We start from the raw sequence: 18,155 nt of genomic DNA, 5'->3' as shown, positions 1-18,155 counted from the left end.
GTGCCTGTGTTATATAGGAAGTCAGACTAGGTGATCACAATGGTCTCGTATCCATGAAAGAATTGTATAAAACTAGCAGGGTCTGATGTTCAGAGATAAGGAATTGGTCATCATTCCAGAACAGTTTAATAAATAAACTTGTGAAGAAGAAAACCTTAGATTAAACCAGTACGCCTTTCTCTTATAGACAAGTCCTCAGGTATGAATTTAAACTGATTTAGTTAAACCAGTGCAAACACCAAGTGAAGGTTCTTATTTTAGTTGAAGAGCAGGTTTTTTTTTGGTTTAACTTAGATTAATTGGAAATAGGGTTAAAGCTAAACCAAAATAAGTGTCCACCCAGGGGTTTGCAGCAGCTTAACTAAACTGGTTTAAAAAACAAGTTAAATTAAAGCCAATGCAACATTACCAAGGAGGCAAAGCTTTATGTTACCCCTCCCTCAGGCACTGCATCTCAGATCACTGTTGGCACAAGAAGTTAGAACTAACAGCTTGAATGTTCCCTCACAGACAACTCTTCTATGTTATTCTCTAAGCTCTTTACTGAGAGAGGATGGAAATACTTGTCCCTTAAATACGCAGTGATTGAGGGCCTATAAATATCTCAGAAAGAAGGAAATAAGGCTTATCAGTTCAAGCTACTGGTACTTAAAAATGCTTGATTGATTAAGAAGAATGAGCTAAAGGTGTTAGTGGTGTGTTCACGGCTGACTTTGATAGTGGAGTCCACTGACATTTAAAAAAGTATGGTCTTTCAGACTTAAATGGTATGTCTACACTGCAATAAAAAAATTGTGGCACTGAGTCTCAGAGCCTGCAGTTGAGTTGGGCTTGTGGGCTCATGCTATGGTCCAAAATTTGCAATGTCAGTGTTTGGGCTCAGAGACTCTCTCCTTGCAGGGTCTCAGAGCCCAGGCTTCAGCCCTGGTCTGAACAGCTACACTGCAACTTGTAGCCCGACAGCCCGAGCCTCTTTCCATCCCCCCAAGCCTGAGTAAGCTGACCCAGGCCAGCTGCAGCCATGCTATCGGCCTTTCATTGCAGTGTAGACATACCCAAAGTGATCGGCCAGGTTTTTATAGACTCCTATTTTCATGAGTTTATAATTTGAATGTATATAATGTGTCCTCTGTCAGCCATGTCTTATATTAGCAATGCATTTAATTATAAGATAGCTGAACACAACCAGTCCAACCATTTTAAATCTTCCACTTCTGCTCTTCACACAAATTATTTAGTTTAGGAACATCCCATCACTCTTCTAAATTAAAAACAGTTTTAAAAAACTGAACATTTCTCATGACACGTGCTAGACTTTGGCGTGTCCCCAAGGAGAGGTGACGATCTTGAGGTTAAGGCACTAGACTGTGACTCAAGATCTGCGTTCAGTTCTCATCTCTGCCTCAAGTTTCCTGTATGACCTTGGTCAAATCACTTAGTCTCGTGGTGCATCAGTTCCCCATCTGCAGAACAGGAACGATAATACTACCTGACTTCACGGGGGTTATGGGAATACATTAATTAATGAGTGCGAGGGATTCAGATATCGTGGTGATGGGAGACATACATTTATATGTATTTAACCATAGATTGGATAGTGCAGTAGCACTGTAAGTTTCACCACACCACTCAACTAATATGCCCCAAATAACAAAGTATGAGGAGCAATTCATCACATTAATAACTTGCACTAATCATGGCATTTCAATTAGATAAGATTTCCTCACTTCCTGCCATAAATTGTTGTTTGGTGTTCCTGTCTGCAGTTAAACAGCTGTTGTGTTCCACCCAGAGATAGTTTAAGTTCAGAGGTGAGTTAAATGATCCCTGTTTATAGTTTGCATTTCACTTTGAGTTTATACAGCATTTTGGGATCCTTCTGAACGGAAACCAATATGTAAATGTAAGTTAGTATATTAACCTTATTTTCAGAGTCACTGTAAACTCTCTAATTTAAGCCGATGGGAGAGAGCTTTATTTATTCATCCCCCTGAGCGACATAAATTATACCAACATAAGCTGTAGTGTTGACATATCCTGAGTTACTAATGTGCTGAATTCCCCTCCTTATTAATTTGGGGACAGTCAAAACATATTACTTACCTGCCTTTTACATTTATTTAGATAGAGTATAATCCTGTTAAAAGATTTGGTTTTGGCAAACAATCACAACATCCAAGTCTGTAAATTAGTAAAATTCCAAATACGAGCACAATCATAGAAGCAAAATAACAGTTTTGCAGAGACACTGAGTTCTGCTAGGCATTTGCAGACCAAAGTAGCTCAGGGTATGTAACACCTATGCCTGTGTATAAATAGCAATAATAACTGGCTGTTGCTGGCACACCAATATTCCTCCTTGAAAGATTCCACATACACAGGATTTGCCCTTGTGGCTCTTATGCTTCCATTGGGCAAGGCTGTACAGGAACCCCCCTAGCTCTTAAGAATTTCGATCCTTTAGGGTTCTTGTAGGAGTGTGGAAGGTGTGTTCCAACTGCCAGACCCTTTCCAAACTTTTACAGTGAGTAAAAAGAAAAGGAGTACTTGTGGCACCTTAGAGACTAACCAATTTATTTGAGCATGAGCTCACGAAAGCTCATGCTCAAATAAATTGGTTAGTCTCTAAGGTGCCACAAGTCCTCCTTTTCTTTTTGCGAATACAGACTAACACGGCTGTTACTCTGAAACCTTACAGTGAGTAGTCACCCAGAAGTGAGTGTGGCTATTCACATGCTCAAAGTGCATTATGGGATTGGGGTTCTTGTTGCATTTTAGTCCTACTGTACCGAGTTCATCTAAAACGTTTTTTTGTTTTGTTGTTTTGTTTTTTAAACCTACAAGTGTCATTTTTCAAATCTATTATACTAGGAGCGAGAGGTGTAAGAAGAACAAAATATAAAGGTTGTGACTAACTTCACTCTCAGCTGAAACTAACCTACTGTGCCGTAATATTCACAACAGGGGGTAATACTAATGTACTTTTTTTTTAAAAAAAAAGATTTACATATCACTCTTAAGAATCAGCATTAAATCCACAGGAGTCATAACGTTAAGGTTGAAATGGTCACTCTGTCTCAGCGTGTCATGTCTAAGTACTGCAGCTGATTTGGGCCCCTAAAGGGATCCTTGGTCCAATGGCTGATTTTGCATGCCCTATCAGATATGAGTCAGAGTTAAGAATGAATTTCAGCTTCCAATCAGAGTTTCCTGCTGTTGTGGGTCAAAGTCACAGCATTAACATTGCTTTATTTTTTGGTGTGGCTTTAAAATACTGTAATTCCAAGCAAACACACGTAACTAACATTTGAAAAATAGCAGTAGATGTTCTTAATTTTCCTTAGGAAAATGCACCTGCTTCATCCCATCCTTTTCCTTTTCATGAAAACACCCCAAAAGCAGCACGTAGGCAATGAGTGGAATTTAAGGAAAGGGCGAGGCTTCAGTGTCTTACAGGGTTTGTGTAAGCAAGCCCAGACACTGTTTACTATCAAGCTTACCACACCGTAAACACTTCAACACTAGAATTGTACATCCATTCTATTCCCAGCTGGCTGACTTAGACAGTTATGAACTGTTGAGAACCTGAATAGATGGTATAAAGGAACTGAATGCATAATCATTGCCTTCATTCAGGGTTTTTAGTTCCCAAGTTTAGAAATGAAACTGACTTTCCTTACTTAAACTTTTACATTTAACTGGTACACGTGTCTTTAATGTCCACTGCAACCACTCTCACACACTGTAATGTGAAGTGCTGTCAGGGAGGTCATCTTCCCGAAGTGGAAGCAGAATCTGTCTTCTCTGATATATCCAGTCTTCGTTCAGCTGCAGTTTTAAGAATAATTTCCATCGTGTCACAGATACAGAAGAACCACACAGCTTGACTACTTTTCACAGCTGCTTTGTCACACCTTAATGAAGGGTGCTTCTCTCTCTCCACTCCCAGTTAATGGAAGTGCTTCTGCTTGCCTACTAGTCAAAAGAGAACATCTCAGTTTAAAAATGATCTAGAATCTGCTTCAGAAGATTGCTGAAATCTAGCCTGGGATAGTTATCTGTCCTGGCTAGCAATGTTAATTAAAGACATGATCCTGCACTTGAAGTCAACAGGAGGTTTCAGTTGACTTCAGTGGGAGCAGGATAGGGATAAAGAGAAGAACCTGTGTTTGGATTTGTGAGTCTCACTGAAATGGAGTATAGCTGTTCTACAGACTTCAAGAGATCTCGGCAGGGAACTCCCCCTTTAGGATCACAAAGGAGTCTTTGAAAGTAAAATGCTCAGTAGCTTATTTGACTCAATGCAGGGACCCAAGGTGAAGGGAAATGTCAATTTTCTACTGGCAAAGAAATTAGTGGTAAGAACAAAAATGTTGTGTTCTCATGTATTACAGAGAGGTGTGTTCCCTGATTTCAGAGAGATTTTTGTGGTGAAGTACATTTTAACAAATATGCATCTCTAGAACTTCCAGGTTGGCATTCTATTTGATTTGGGCTTTCATATAAAGTGGCTGTTGAAATATATACAGCAGCAAAAGGATTAATGTCATGACATTAGTTTAATAGGAACTTGTCATAACCACAGCACTGTTGAAAAATAGCTTCTGAAAGGATCAAGTATGTAAGAGAAAAATTGAAACAATAATTGTGCAGTAAAACTTGTACCCAGTTACATGGAGAGGGGGGATTAAAGTCATTGCACCATCCCTACACTGTTTAGATGGTCCGAGTCTTGGGGCCAGTCTGTAGCACAGAGGCAGATCATGTCTGATTTATTAATGTGTTTCATGGATAAGCATGTGCCCCTTGAAACAGAAGAAGAGAGCACATTCTTAGGCTCTGATCACTCTTCCACTGCATCTGGTCTTCATTAGTTTCCCAGCTCTGGCTGATGAACTACAGATGTGAGTTAGCTTTCCAAAGAAAAACTCAGGGAACAGGAAATTCTCAGAATACAAGATGGGGGAAGGGTTGATTATTACTTGGAATTTTGTATGTGTGACACCAAGCCCAAGACTGAACTGGAAATATCACTGGCGTTTATAGACCTTAATGTCTTTTATGCTGCAGTAATACTTGTCAAGAGATTAACAGCATGTGGCTGTGCTTTTACTGAATTGAGAGGATGTATTGTGTGCATTCTATCCAGAGACTTTCCCTTTTCTTACCTTCATCCATCTTGTTGTGCTACAGTTTTATATATTGATGGCTGGACATCGGTATCTGTGCTTCTCGGAAGTTTCTCACTGCTTATTCATAAGAGTGAAGTAAAAGATTCTGCCACTCTTAGGACCAGAGCAATATCCCTGACAAGCAGAGAGACATGGAAGTGCTTCTGCTGATATCTTATAGATCATTGTGTTATCTAAAATGGTTAGTTGATATATGCCTGCCGCCATACCAGCTTTTGCTTTGAGCCTACCAGACCTCACAAGTGGAGCAGATAATAAGTACTTGCAAGAGAGACCTTTAATGAAGAGCTTGGTGCTGTCAGAAATGGTATTGGTTATTCACTGTTCTTTCTCAGTCACCATGGTGTAGGAGCATTTTGCTGCTGGAGGTACCATCTTTCTGATGAGAGGTAAAACTAAGGTCCTGGCTGTGACACTGCACCCCATATTCTTCACAGTGATATTATAATATGATTATGACATAATTATAATGCATTTTATGTAAGATGGGTCATGTAAGGTGTCATTGAAAAGGTTGTGATATGCTGAATATGATTATCCTCTTTGTATGCATGTATCATTTTTGTATCTGAAATTATAAATACTGACAAAGGCCATATCTATACTATTTGTGTCAACAAAAGTGCTGTTGACACCCAAAAGTCAACATAATAAAAATCGCAATTTCATGTTCACACTTGCTCCCTCTGTCAGCAGATCACGTCCACCATGGGGGCACCATCATCGACAGCGTGATTGATCAATGCACTGTGGGTACCTATCCCACAGTCCAGCTGGGCAGCTTCTGTCACTAGGTGTTATGGGACCACAGAGCGGATCTTTGGACAGGGCTAAATGTCTCATGATGCATTGCTTTCTGTCCCAGCACTCCATGGGCTTCTGGCTTTCTTTCACAACATTTTTGCAACAGCCCTTCTTTGCTGTGCACCCGGCATTTTTGTGAGAAGGGATGGATCCCGCCCTGCTCTCCTATGCTCTGTTAATTGTCATGAAGACTTTGCGGATGGCAGTGCAGTTAATCATGAAGTTCCTAACTGAGGAAGACTTGCAGGCATCCGACATTCTGCAACTTTAGATGGTTTTTGGCATTTACAGAGCAGGTGCATAGGCTAGACCGTTGCACTTTTGGGATTGGGAAACAAGCTCTGAATGGTGGGATTGTATCGTCATGCAGGTGTGGGATGATTAGCAGTGGCTACAGAATGTTCAGACTCGGAAAGCCACCTTCCTGGAAGTGTGTGCAGAGCTTGCCCGACCTGTGGCTCACGGACACCAGAATGAGAGCTGCCCTCTTGGTAGAGAGGCGTGTGGCAATCGCTGTGTGGAAGCTGGTGACTCCAGACTGCTACTGGTCAGTCGCAAATCAATTTGGAGTGGAGAAGTCGACCTTTGGGGCTGCATTAATGCAAGTGTTCAGGGCAGTAAGTTGCATCCTGCTACGAAGGACCGTGACTCTGGGAAATGTGCGTGAAATAGTGGACGACTTTGCAGAAATGGGTTTCCCAAATTGTGGAGGGGTGATAGATAGCACACACGTGCCCATTTTGGCACCAGACTACCTTGCAACAGAGTACATCAATAGGAAGGGGTACTTCTCCATGATGTTGCAGGCGCTTGTGGATCACTGTGGGCGTTTCACTGACATCAATGCAGGGTGGTCTGGGAAGGTGCATGACGCACGCATCTTCAGGAACACCAGCCTGTACAGAAAGCTGCAAGTGGGGACTTTCTTTCCTAAACAGAAGATTACAGTGGGGGATGCTGAAATGCCCTGTGACAAAGTTTCTCCTCTACCTTGGTGGGTCCTGTGCTTATTGACGGATTTGCTCACCTCAGAGATTCACAGCAGCCCTCAGTTTGGCCACTTTCGTGGCTCAAATCTGCCATTCACTCAGATAACCTCATCATTGGCCAGCATGGGGAAAAGGAGAATAACAATCCCTGCAGTCTCTGCTGATCCACCATGTGAACCATGTAGAACAGAGATCTACTTAATCTGGGACTAATATATCTGCCTTCGATCACTCTTCTGTATCTCTCTGCTCAGTTTCCCCGTCTGGTTCCCTCCCTTTGATCATACTCCTGTCCCTGTTATTTCATTTGTTGTCCCCCATAATCATTTGCAAAAAGAAAAGGAGTACTTGTGGCACCTTAGAGACTAACCAGTTTATTTGAGCATGAGCTTTCGTGAGCTACAGCTCACTTCATCGGATGCATACCGTGGAAACTGCAGCAGACTTTATATACACACAGAGAATATGAAACAATACCTCCTCCCACCCCACTGTCCTGCTAGTAATAGCTTATCTAAAGTGATCATCAAGTTGGGCCATTTCCAGCACAAATCCAGGTTTTCTCAAATAAATTGGTTAGTCTCTAAGATGCCACAAGTACTCCTTTTCTTTTTGCGAATACAGACTAACACGGCTATTACTCTGAAACTTGTCATAATCATTTGGTGTCCAGGTCCTGTGGATCCCCCTCTTAGGCTGGGGGGGGATCCTTTAGCACTTTCCAGATCCCAATAGGATTGCTCTTCTGTAGCCATCTGGCCTGACCGTGTCACCGCCCATAGTGATCCCTTACAGCTATGGCTCATGAAACCTTACATGGGACAGCAGTAAGGAGCGGTTCAACAAAAGGCTTAGTAGGTGCTGGATGACAGTTTAATGTGCCTTTGGCAGATTAAAGGCACGCTGACTGGGGTTCGTGGGGTGTTCCTGAAGGCCACATCTGGTGAATCACAGGGAACAATGCAAAGAAGCAGGATTGTTAAATTCATGCACAGCATTGAAACATTTCAATTAAATACACCTTCTACAACTTTGTCATCACGTTCTCACTGACCCTAGCCAGGCACACATCTCTGCAAACACCCAAAGCATGGTGAGTGTTGTGGGGGCAGGGGGATGCTCCACATGGGGAAAAGAGCACACACTCACACCCTCTTTGTAAGGGTCGTGGTACAGCATTCTAAGGAACAAATTCTAAAATTCTCCCACACTTTTTCACAGGCGGGGGTCATTTTAGCAGACTTCTCACTGGTAAGGGTAAGTAAGGAAATGAGGGTACATCTACTCCATTCTTGTGGCTTTTGCCCTGCTCCCTATGCTGCTTGCGTATGTGCCGCTTTGGTCCCTGCACAAGTGATTGCCGAATGGCATGGGAAAGTTTCCTAATATGGGGGAAGGAACAAAGTAGCCCTGCCACAGAACCTTTGGCAGAGGGTTACCGAGTACCTCCAGGACACTTTCCTGGAGATTTCCCGTGAGATCTCGGTGTGCATCAACACCCTGTTCCGCTGTACTGATTAACTACACACAGAAATGTCCAGCTCCCAGAAACACAGCCAGCCTCCCACATTTCTATGCCCTGAACCCACCTCCATACGACACAAGCCACAGCCATTTACCAGGGGTCTCATCTTCTACTTCTTGCTCCCCGGAGAGCAACTGCTGAGACTGGCTGGACACCTCTGCAGTGGAAAACAGTTCCTGGCTGCCTGCCCCACTGGGCAACCCCGTCAGGAGCTGCACATCCTCATATAACTCCACCTCTTCATCAATAACTTCATCCTGTGGGTTAGGTCCTCTTTCTGCCACCTCTGTGCCCTCCAGAGTATCCATGAGGCTCTTGGCGATGGAGGTGGGGTCGCCAGCAAAGATAGCATCCAGCTCCTGAGAGAAACGGCAGGCCTTAGGTGAAGCACCTGAGCGATGACTTGCCTCCCTCGCCTTATGGTACACCTGCCTCAGCTCCTTTATCTTCGCTGTGCACTGGAGCATGTCCCGATCATAGCCCTTTTCACACAAGCCTCGAAAAATCTGCCCCTAGGTATCCCAATTCCTACGGCTCAAGCGCAGCTGGGACTGCACAGCCTCCTCTCCCCATAAACTGAGCAGTTCCAACAGCTCTGCAGTGGTCCAAGCAGGAGAGTGTTTGCTGCAATAACCCGCCATGGTCACCTGGACAGATACGATGAGCCAACAGGAAATGGAATTTCAAAAATTCCCAGGGCTCCTCAGGGGGAGGGGTGAATGGTTGTTTACCTGGCTGCCGGGCAGTGGAGTTCAAACTGCTGGCCTGAGCAGTAAGGATGGGCATAGTGGGACACCTCCTGGAGGCCAATAAAAACCATGAAGTCAAGCGTGGTGTCTATACTGGCACTTTGTCAACAAAAATATAGAGGAAAAAGACGTAAGTCTCTCTTGAGGGTGGATGTATTTTGTCACCAAAACCGGGCATTTTCCCAACAAAAGTCACCTCACAGTGTGTACTCACTGTTTTGGTCGACAAAGGGCAGTTTTGGCGACAAAACTTGGTAGTGTAGACTAGGCCTATGTATCTGTACTTCAAATGTAGTTACACCTGGGTAACGCCCACAAGACAAGATGCTTTCAGTCTAGGTAGTAGGTGGTGAAGGGCCTATTCAAGGTAATGGGCCAGTAGGAAAAACAATAGAGGGATAAGTTTCTCCTAAGGCCACCTGGTGAGCCTTTCTGAGAATGCTACAGACAGCCTGTGAGTGATGGCTGCTATGACTCTACAAGAACATGTGACCAAAAGAGACTATCTTGGGATGTCAGTATTCTTCCACAAACTGGTCTGGGAACCAAGCTTTGGAACAAAGGGTTCCCGCCATATGTAAAAGCTATATAAGGCAGGGAGTGACATCATATGTGGTTCTTCACTCCCCACACAAGAGGACACCTGGAAACACCTGAGGAACAAAGACTGAGCTGCAGGAAGTGCTGAACTCAGGCTAAAGGGATTTATACCCTGTGTGTGAAACACCTGGGGATTCCAGGCTGCAAAGCAAGTGTAGCTGGTGCCTCAAGAATCTACCAGTCTGAGTATACCATCAGTTAAGGTGAGAAGCTGCTATTCATAACCAATCTATTTAGTACAGACGTGGGCAAACTATGGCCCGCGGGCCACATCCGGCCAGCGGGACCGTCCTTCCTGCCCCTGAGCTCCCGGCCAAGGAGGCTAGCCCCCCGGCCCCTCCCCGGCTGTCTCCCCTCCCCTGCAGTTATGCCGCCACGCGGGCAGCGCTCTTGGCGCCAGGGCTGCACGCTCCTGCAGGGCAGCACGACAGCATGTCTGGCTCTGGCCGAGCGGTGCAGCTGCCGGACATGCTGCTCTCAGCGGCATGGTAAGGAGGCCAGGGGGTTGGATAAGGGGCAGGAGGTCCCAGGGGGCAGTCAGGGAGCAGGGGGCGGTTGGATGGGGGGGAGGTTCTGGGGAAGTTGGATGGGGGGGGGTTGGATAAGCGTGGGAGTCTGGGGGGCCTGTCAGGGGTTGGGGGTGGGGCTAGGGGTCAGGGCAGTCAGGGGACAGGGAGCAGGGAGGGTTGGATAGGGGGTGGGGTCCCAAGGGAGTGGTTAGGGTCAGAGGGTCTCGGGAGGGGGCGCTCAGGGGACAAGGAGCAGGGGTGGGGTTGGATGGGTCAGGGGTTCTGAGGGGGGCCAGACTGTTTGGGGAGGCGGCCCTCCATACACTTTTGCAACCCTGATGTGGCCCTCCACATGCCAAAGCATGCCAAAAAGTTTGCCCACCCCTGATTTACTATATTAAGCTTAGTTTGCGTTTTTGTTTATTAGCTAGGTAATCTGCTTTGATCTGTTTGCTATCACTTATGATCACTTAAAATCTATCTTTTGTAGTTAATAAACTTGTTTTGTTTTAATATAAACCAATAAACTTTGACTGGCATGCTTGGGGAAAATCTCTGCTTGGTTACCAGAAGTGTGCATTGTCCTCCCCACATTGAGGGAGAGGCAGACCCGGTATTAAACCCATATACTGGCCAGATTTGACCAAGGCAGGATGGTACTGCTGTGGGATCCTAGGCTGGGAAGCTAATGGTTAGAGAGCCTGCGTGTAACTGCAGCTGGGCATGTCCCTACCCATGTGAATGCTGGTGAAAGTGCAGGCTGGAGGGCTTTGCAACTTGTCACAGCCGTACAGTGTGAATGGGAGCCCAGGCTGGTGGGTCAGAGGGCTCAGTGGTACCCCAGTTCCAGGTGGCACCCTGGGGGGAACCCGTCCCATTGGCTATCTGGCATCATTAAAGATTCCATGGCCAGTTTGCAAGAGTTGTGGGAGGGTTAATCCCAGTGTCCTGGCCATATTTCAATGCTGGGAGTTACAATATCCCTCCCTGAATTCCCCCTGCAGTTTCAGATGGATACAATATTTCTCACTTACTGACCTACACTTGTTTGTATTTCTGTGTGTTGTTAAACAGCTCCAGTGTTCCAACCTAGATGTAGCTGCATTTCAGTGGTGGATAAAGAAATCTATGTATAGTTTGTATATCAGTTTATTTTTGCAAAACACTTGGGATCCTTTGAGGGTAAGAGATACTATTAGATGTAAGATATTGATACAGATTTTCAGATGCCATGCTTTATATCAATTTTTATGCATATGAGGCAATTTTTGCCGCCTCCCCCCCCCCCCCCAAAAAAAAGAACCTAAAAAAACCAAGTGCATCACCTGCATTGGGAGTGGATGTATTTTGGTTGATCAGTTCCTTTAGGCAAACATCACTAGTTAAAATGTGGGGTGATGTTAACTGTGAAATACAAGGGAAGTTAGTAAAACCTTTTATTTTCTTATATGCCAAAAACAAGATGCCCACAAACATGTCAGGATGAGAATTTAGTTGCAGTTTTCATGGCCTGTGGCAGAGTGTGGTGCATGGAGTGCAGTGTTTAGCTGCTGGAAGTAAAAATGCAAGCTGATTTTCCACAAAGCGCTGTAGCAGGGAAGCCTAAAGGCACACAGACATAAATCCCGACTATAGAGAGTGCTCTTGTTGAGAGGTAGGTGTCATCAGGAAAGAAGCACTCTCTGCTGCAACTTCAGGATAGGGCTGGAAGAGGGTTTTGCTATGGAATCTAAACCCAGTTCATACAAAGAGGTCTTAGGTCTGCTGGGAAAATGTGAACACCTTTTTATGGATGAGGTTCAGATTAGTTCGACAAAACATTCTCTCAGCCGTTCTGAGGGATAGCAGAGTAGGGAGCACTGTGATGAAGGGGGTAAGCATTATGTTAATAGACAGATCCAGATCCCGTGGCCCACTCTTAGCATGTCCATTACAATGTTTTACATTTCCCAGATGGTGTTAATATTTTCTTGTGTCAGTAGTCAATCTTCAATTCCCAAATGCCACTTAACCAAAATACACATTTCCAAAGGTCACATATGTCCAGCCAAATTTGACTTCAGTGCTGAAGCTGGTGTGAGCAATCTACCTCCTGCTGAGCTGCCCAATGCAGGGGGAGGGAGTATTTAGGAGATCCTGAAGGGTTCCCCTGATTACTTGACAATATATGGTCATCCTGGATATCTTCATATAAATCATGAGTTAGTGTGGCATTTTCCTTATTGTCATTATTCCTTAATAGCCACTTTACTTTCTTAATGTCACTTTAATGACATACTGCAAGAGAGTCTATCAATTTATTCTTGAAATGGGGTGAAAATGGAGGAGTGGAGGGGTGTTAGTATGGCAGTGACTGAGTTAATCAGAAACGGGATCTATCTGTGATTCTAAATAGGATTGCTTGAACACTCTCCTGTTTTTTGTTTTTTTTTAATTCAACGACTATATAAGTACATTGTGGGACAAGGGCAAGTCACAGAATCTTAATATCTTTATTCCCTTCCAAAGATATGCTGTCTTCAGACTGACAAACCCCAACACGTAGTCCTTTTCCACGAGACAGATTAAGGCAGCAACTGGCAGCTTCTGTTGGCATCCTACAGCCTTCATTAAATGAATCACATAGAATCATAGAATATCAGGGTTGGAAAGGACCTCAGGAGGTCATCTAGTTCAACCCACTGCTCAAAGCAGGACTAATTCCCAACTAAATCATCCCAGCCAGGGCTTTGTCAAGCCTGACCTTAAAAACTTCTAAGGAAGGAGATTCCACCACCTCCCTAGGTAACGCATTCCAGTGCTTCACCACCCTCCTAGTGAAAAAGTTTTTCTTAATATCGAACCTAAACCTCCCCCACTGCAACTTGAGACCATTACTCCTCTTCTGTCATCTGCTACCACTGAGAACAGTCTAGATCCATCCTCTTTGGAACCCCCTTTCAGGTAGTTGAAAGCAGCTATCAAATTCTTCATTCCTCATTCTTCTCTTCTGCAGACTAAACAATCCCAGTTCCCTCAGCTTCTCCTCATAAGTCATGTGTTCCAGTCCCCTAATCATTTTTGTTGCCCTCCGCTGGACGTTTTCCAATTTTTCCACATCCTTCTTGTAGTGTGGGGCCCAAAACTGGACATGAACTTGTATATTTCTCCTTTAATGAAATATACTCATGCACATGTCTTTAGTTCCTGTGTTGATAGCTTATTTTTTATATTGATTATGTGCTTTGTTCTTTTTGTTTATCCAATTGAGTTACAGAGATGATATCCAAATGCAGCCTAGTCTTTTAAAGTATTTTCTTCAGCTGTTGCTAATTTTAGGTATGGACAATCATTCAGGTAAAATACCTAAACCATCTCCCAAAACTTATTGAGGGCCAGATCCTCAGCTGATGTAAATCAGCGTAGCTGTGATCAGTGGAGATACACTGAGATACACTAGCTGAGGATCTGGCCCTGAAACTTTTTTAAGGCTTTTCACTCTTCTTCCCCCAACCCCCAATTAATTTTCTTTTTTTCATGCACCTTTTGGTTTCTGGCAGGGACTGGACATGTCAATGTAATGCAAGAAGAGGCTGTTTTTGTATCATGTCCAGTCCTGGCAATGCAAGAAATTTGTATAAGCATCTAATCAAACATTTTAGCACTTTAACGGAACCAAACCCCTGAACCATGGAAAATTCACCTGTGACTTATTATTTCTGATCTTTTTCTGTTTAATTTTCTCTGTAAAATCCTAGGCCTGATTTAAGGGTATTTCATGTATTTAAAAGGACATCAGCCTGGAAATTTTGTACCTTTTTGTGTGTTACTTGTAACAACAATCTTCCCACTGGAAAGATTAGGGGGAAGACATTTTTCTGTGTGTGTGGTTTTTGTTCCCCCCCCACACACACACACAACGTTTTCCACTGTGTGTGTGTTTGAGGGTAGGTTGTGTCTAGTCTGTTTTGCTGTTTCTGGTTTAGTCAGTTTCCCCTGTTTGTGTGTGTCTTTCCCACAGCAAGAGGGAAGAGGAAGAACATTTTTTTTAAATTGAAAAATGTGATTGTAAAACCACAAAACCTGCAAAGGAGATTGAGGTGCAGGTGCAGGACTGGATCCTGCATTTAATTCATCTTTTTGAAATTGATTATACTTTAAGTTGTTGCTGTTATTAGTAATAGAGTTTACGGCCAAAAGGGGCCACCAGATCATCTAGTCTAACTTCCTGCATACCATGGGTTATGCACCCACACACTAAACCCAACAACCAAAATGAGATCAAAGTATTACAGTCTGCAGGAGACTAGACTGCTCTATGCCACAAGCAGAGAATAGGGGGGACTAAGGTGCACTAGTGCCCAAGGCCTCTGCAATATCAAGGAATGGATTAAATGAGATACACCCAAATAATCCCACAAGTGTCCCACACCCACATGCTGCAGAGGAAAGCTAAAAAACACCAAGTCATTGCCAGTCTGACCTGGGTGGAATTCCTTCTTGACCCCACAGATCATGATCAGTTCAACCCTGAACATGTGAGCCAGAACCAGCCAGCTAAGCGTGAGAGAAAGAATACTTGGTTCCACCCTGGACCACCCTGTCTTATGTCCCATCTCCAACCATGGGCATCACTGGCCTCCAGAGGAAGATGATTAAAAAACCCAGAATACATTGCGGGGGGATCCTTTTTTGACCCCTTCAGGTGACCAGCTGAAGCCCTGAAGCTTGAGCTTTAGGAACATAAAACATAAATTGGAAGGGACCTCATCCCCATCATCACAACCAATCCTGTCATACAACTAGACTCATGAATTTGTCCAGTTCTCTCTTAAAGCTAATAAGTTGTTTGCCCCCACAACTCCTATTGGGAAGCTGATCTAATACCTCACCCTTCTGATGGTTAGAAACCTTCTTATAATTTCCATCCTGAATTTGTTCATGACCAGTTTATATCCAGTTGTTCTTGTGCCACCATTGTCCTTTAGCTTAAATAGCTCTGGCCCCTCCCTGGTGTTTTCCCCCACATCATTGTGCGAGGTGCTGTACAGACTGAACAAAAGTCAATTTTGTCTCTGGGGTTTGTGTTTGTTTTTTGTTTGTTTTAAATAGCCTCAGGTGTAATATGAGATCTACCATGAAATGTTTGTGTCCTGGTATTTATTCCTTAATTTCAATGCTGGATGTGAGGATAGCATCTGGCAAGAACTATCATTTCTATAGCTTTATAGAGATTTCATAGTGCTAATGGCTCTTTTCAGATCAGTGTGTTAGCACTGGGAAATTCTCATTCTATGCAATACAGGATCAAAAGAAAGAAAAACATTCCAGAACTGACTGTTAGTGCATCTTTGGGATTTCTGACTGAGTTTTAAATTAAGACACAATAGTTGGTCAGATATTTCCTATGCATCATCCTGACTATTGAGTTTAGCTGATATGCAACTACTGGCTTGAACCGTGGAAGACTGGCAGCTGAGCATTTTCAGTGCAAAGACCTCAGCACTAGAACTGCATTCAAGTCTCCAGAGTCCCAGCTCACTAAGCTTCACAGAACAGGGCATGGCTTATCTGCATACCCAAGAGTTTTCTTGAGTTTTGTGTAAATTGTTTGTTTTTAAATGATAGGCAGTACCTGGCTGGAGACTATTGCTACCAGTTGTAAGCATTATCATTAATTTTCACATTTTAAATGATGCAAATCCACCCAGAGGCTGCATAATAAATGTCTGTATAAATATAATTGCTTTCTGTTTAGAGATGAGTCTGAAACAAAATCCTAGTTCTTGGTACCCCCTTAACTTGGTGAAAGCTCAGCTCTTGCCCTGATCTTTGTGTCTGAGACCCATCTTTATTTCTGTTAAGTCCCCACACAGCAAGTGTGTGCAAGCTCTTCTTATAGTGTATATGTTTGCATATATACAGTAAGTGTAAAAGTTCTAACAGACTGCTTCTTTCTCCTCTCACTACCTCTTTCAAATTCTCTGCATGCATTAAGGACTGCACTGATCTTGCATATAGCAGTTCTTGCACTGGAGAAAGCTTTCTCCAGCGAATCCCATCCCTGTTTCTATCCTGTGGGGAGGTTCTTCAAGATGATAAATCCCCTTTGCCTTCTCATTTCTTGTAGTGAGGCAGTCTGGGAGAATATGGCCCGCATGTGCGTGAAGACTCAGAGGCTGGATGTTGCCAAAGTTTGCCTCGGAAACATGGGTCATGCCAGAGGAGCTAAGGCATTAAGGGAGGCGGAACAAGAACCAGAGGTGGAAGCCAGATTGGCCATGTTGGCGATTCAGCTGGGCATGCTGGTAGGGCTTCCTGTGGCAACTTGCCCATTTTCTAGTAATAAGCAAAGTCCAGACTCAGCAGTCTAAGTGAGATGTGCATGGGTCCTCACATTGAAGACAATGTAACTAATGAACTTCCTGAAGCACTGACAAGTATTTTTGCAAAGTCTGGGAAGGGTGCAAAAATCTTGGAGAAAAGTAAATGCAACACTAATTTTCAAAAAAGTAAAGAGGGGCGATTCTGACAGTTATTTTCTTGCAAGTCAAACTTCTACCCCTATTGAAATGTTGAAATAAATAATAATGGGGGTGGAGTGCACCCTCTAAACATGTAGGGCCCAGTTCTGCCACTTACTCAGCTTGAGTAGGACCTTGTTCTACAGTCAGTATTATGGGCACTACTCAATATGAGTGAGTGTGGCAGAATTAGACCTCTAGAGGTTACAGAATCATGAGATATAAGCAGCATAGGCTTATAACAAATGAATCTTCCCAGGCAAACATGATTGTTTTTAAAAAACATATATAGCATTAAAAATAGCGGGTGAAGAAAACATTGTTTAGGTAATATATATTTGGATGTTGTGAAACATTTGATATGCTGTCTCACATACCTTAGGGCTTGATTCTGCTGTCCTTTATCACTCTGGACTGGTCTAGACTAAAATAAATGGTGTCTTCTTAAAATGGGTTAGCTAAAACATTTTAACGCATGTTTTCAAACTGGATTGTAGAAAAGGCAAGTTGTATTTTAACGTGTTAGGTGGTAGAGGAGAAACTTATTGACTAGCCAACAGTTCAGCCTCCGCCAGCTAAGATGTTAAAATACAACTTGCCCTTTGGATACCTTTTATCAGGGTTTAAACAAGCCCTTTGAATAGCACCTTTACTCCACCAGTAAAATTGGGACCTAAACTGGCTTTGAGATTCACGTTGTCATGTGGACTGAAAACTAGCTGGAGAACTGTAAATTAAAGGTAACGATAAGCAGCCATGTACTGGTACCAGGTTAGCTCTTATTTAATGTCTCCATTAATGATCTGTATAAGGAGTAAACAGCATTTTAACAAAATTCACAGATGATACTAAATTGAGAAGCACTGCAAATACTATGGAGGGCACAGAAATAATAAAGGGTCCAAGAGGTTAAAAACATGGGTAGAAAATGAAAAAAGACATATCTTGGAAAAATACAAGCTGATACATCTAGGAAAATCATACTCAGGGGGGAGTAGAAAGCTGGAAAGCAGCACAGCTGACAGAGACCAGAGTTCATAGGAGACTACAAATTAGATAAGAAATTGCAATGGAACACATCAGCAAAAACTGCCAGTGCAATTTTGGGCGCTGTTTTCAGAAGCACCACATCTTGGAGCTTTGATTTCATGGTCTGTCTATACATCTGTGGTGCAACTGCACCTGGAGTATTGCTTTCAAATTTAAGCATCTTATTGCCAGAAAAATATTAATGAACAGGAGGAAGTTCAGAGAAAACCAGCTCAAATTGTTAGGATCCTGAAA

General features: G+C 43.4%; 1 protein-coding gene across 5 annotated transcripts in view; it reads left to right on the top strand.

Moving 5' to 3' along the window:
• IFT140 (intraflagellar transport 140) overlaps positions 1 to 18,155 on the top strand; it is a 258,874-nt gene that overhangs the window by 223,897 nt on the left and 16,822 nt on the right. For all 5 annotated transcript variants that reach the window (XM_084642124.1, XM_084642123.1, XM_084642121.1 and 2 more), the window contains one exon: positions 16,478 to 16,655. In XM_084642124.1, the coding sequence (XP_084498250.1) occupies positions 16,478 to 16,655 (178 nt within the window). The remainder of the gene's footprint in view (positions 1 to 16,477; positions 16,656 to 18,155) is intronic.

This window comes from Lepidochelys olivacea (genome assembly GCF_965140295.1).
Source record: "Lepidochelys olivacea isolate rLepOli2 genome assembly, chromosome: 10".
Classification (NCBI taxonomy): domain Eukaryota; kingdom Metazoa; phylum Chordata; order Testudines; family Cheloniidae; genus Lepidochelys; species Lepidochelys olivacea.
This window is presented reverse-complemented; position numbering and strand designations above follow the sequence as displayed.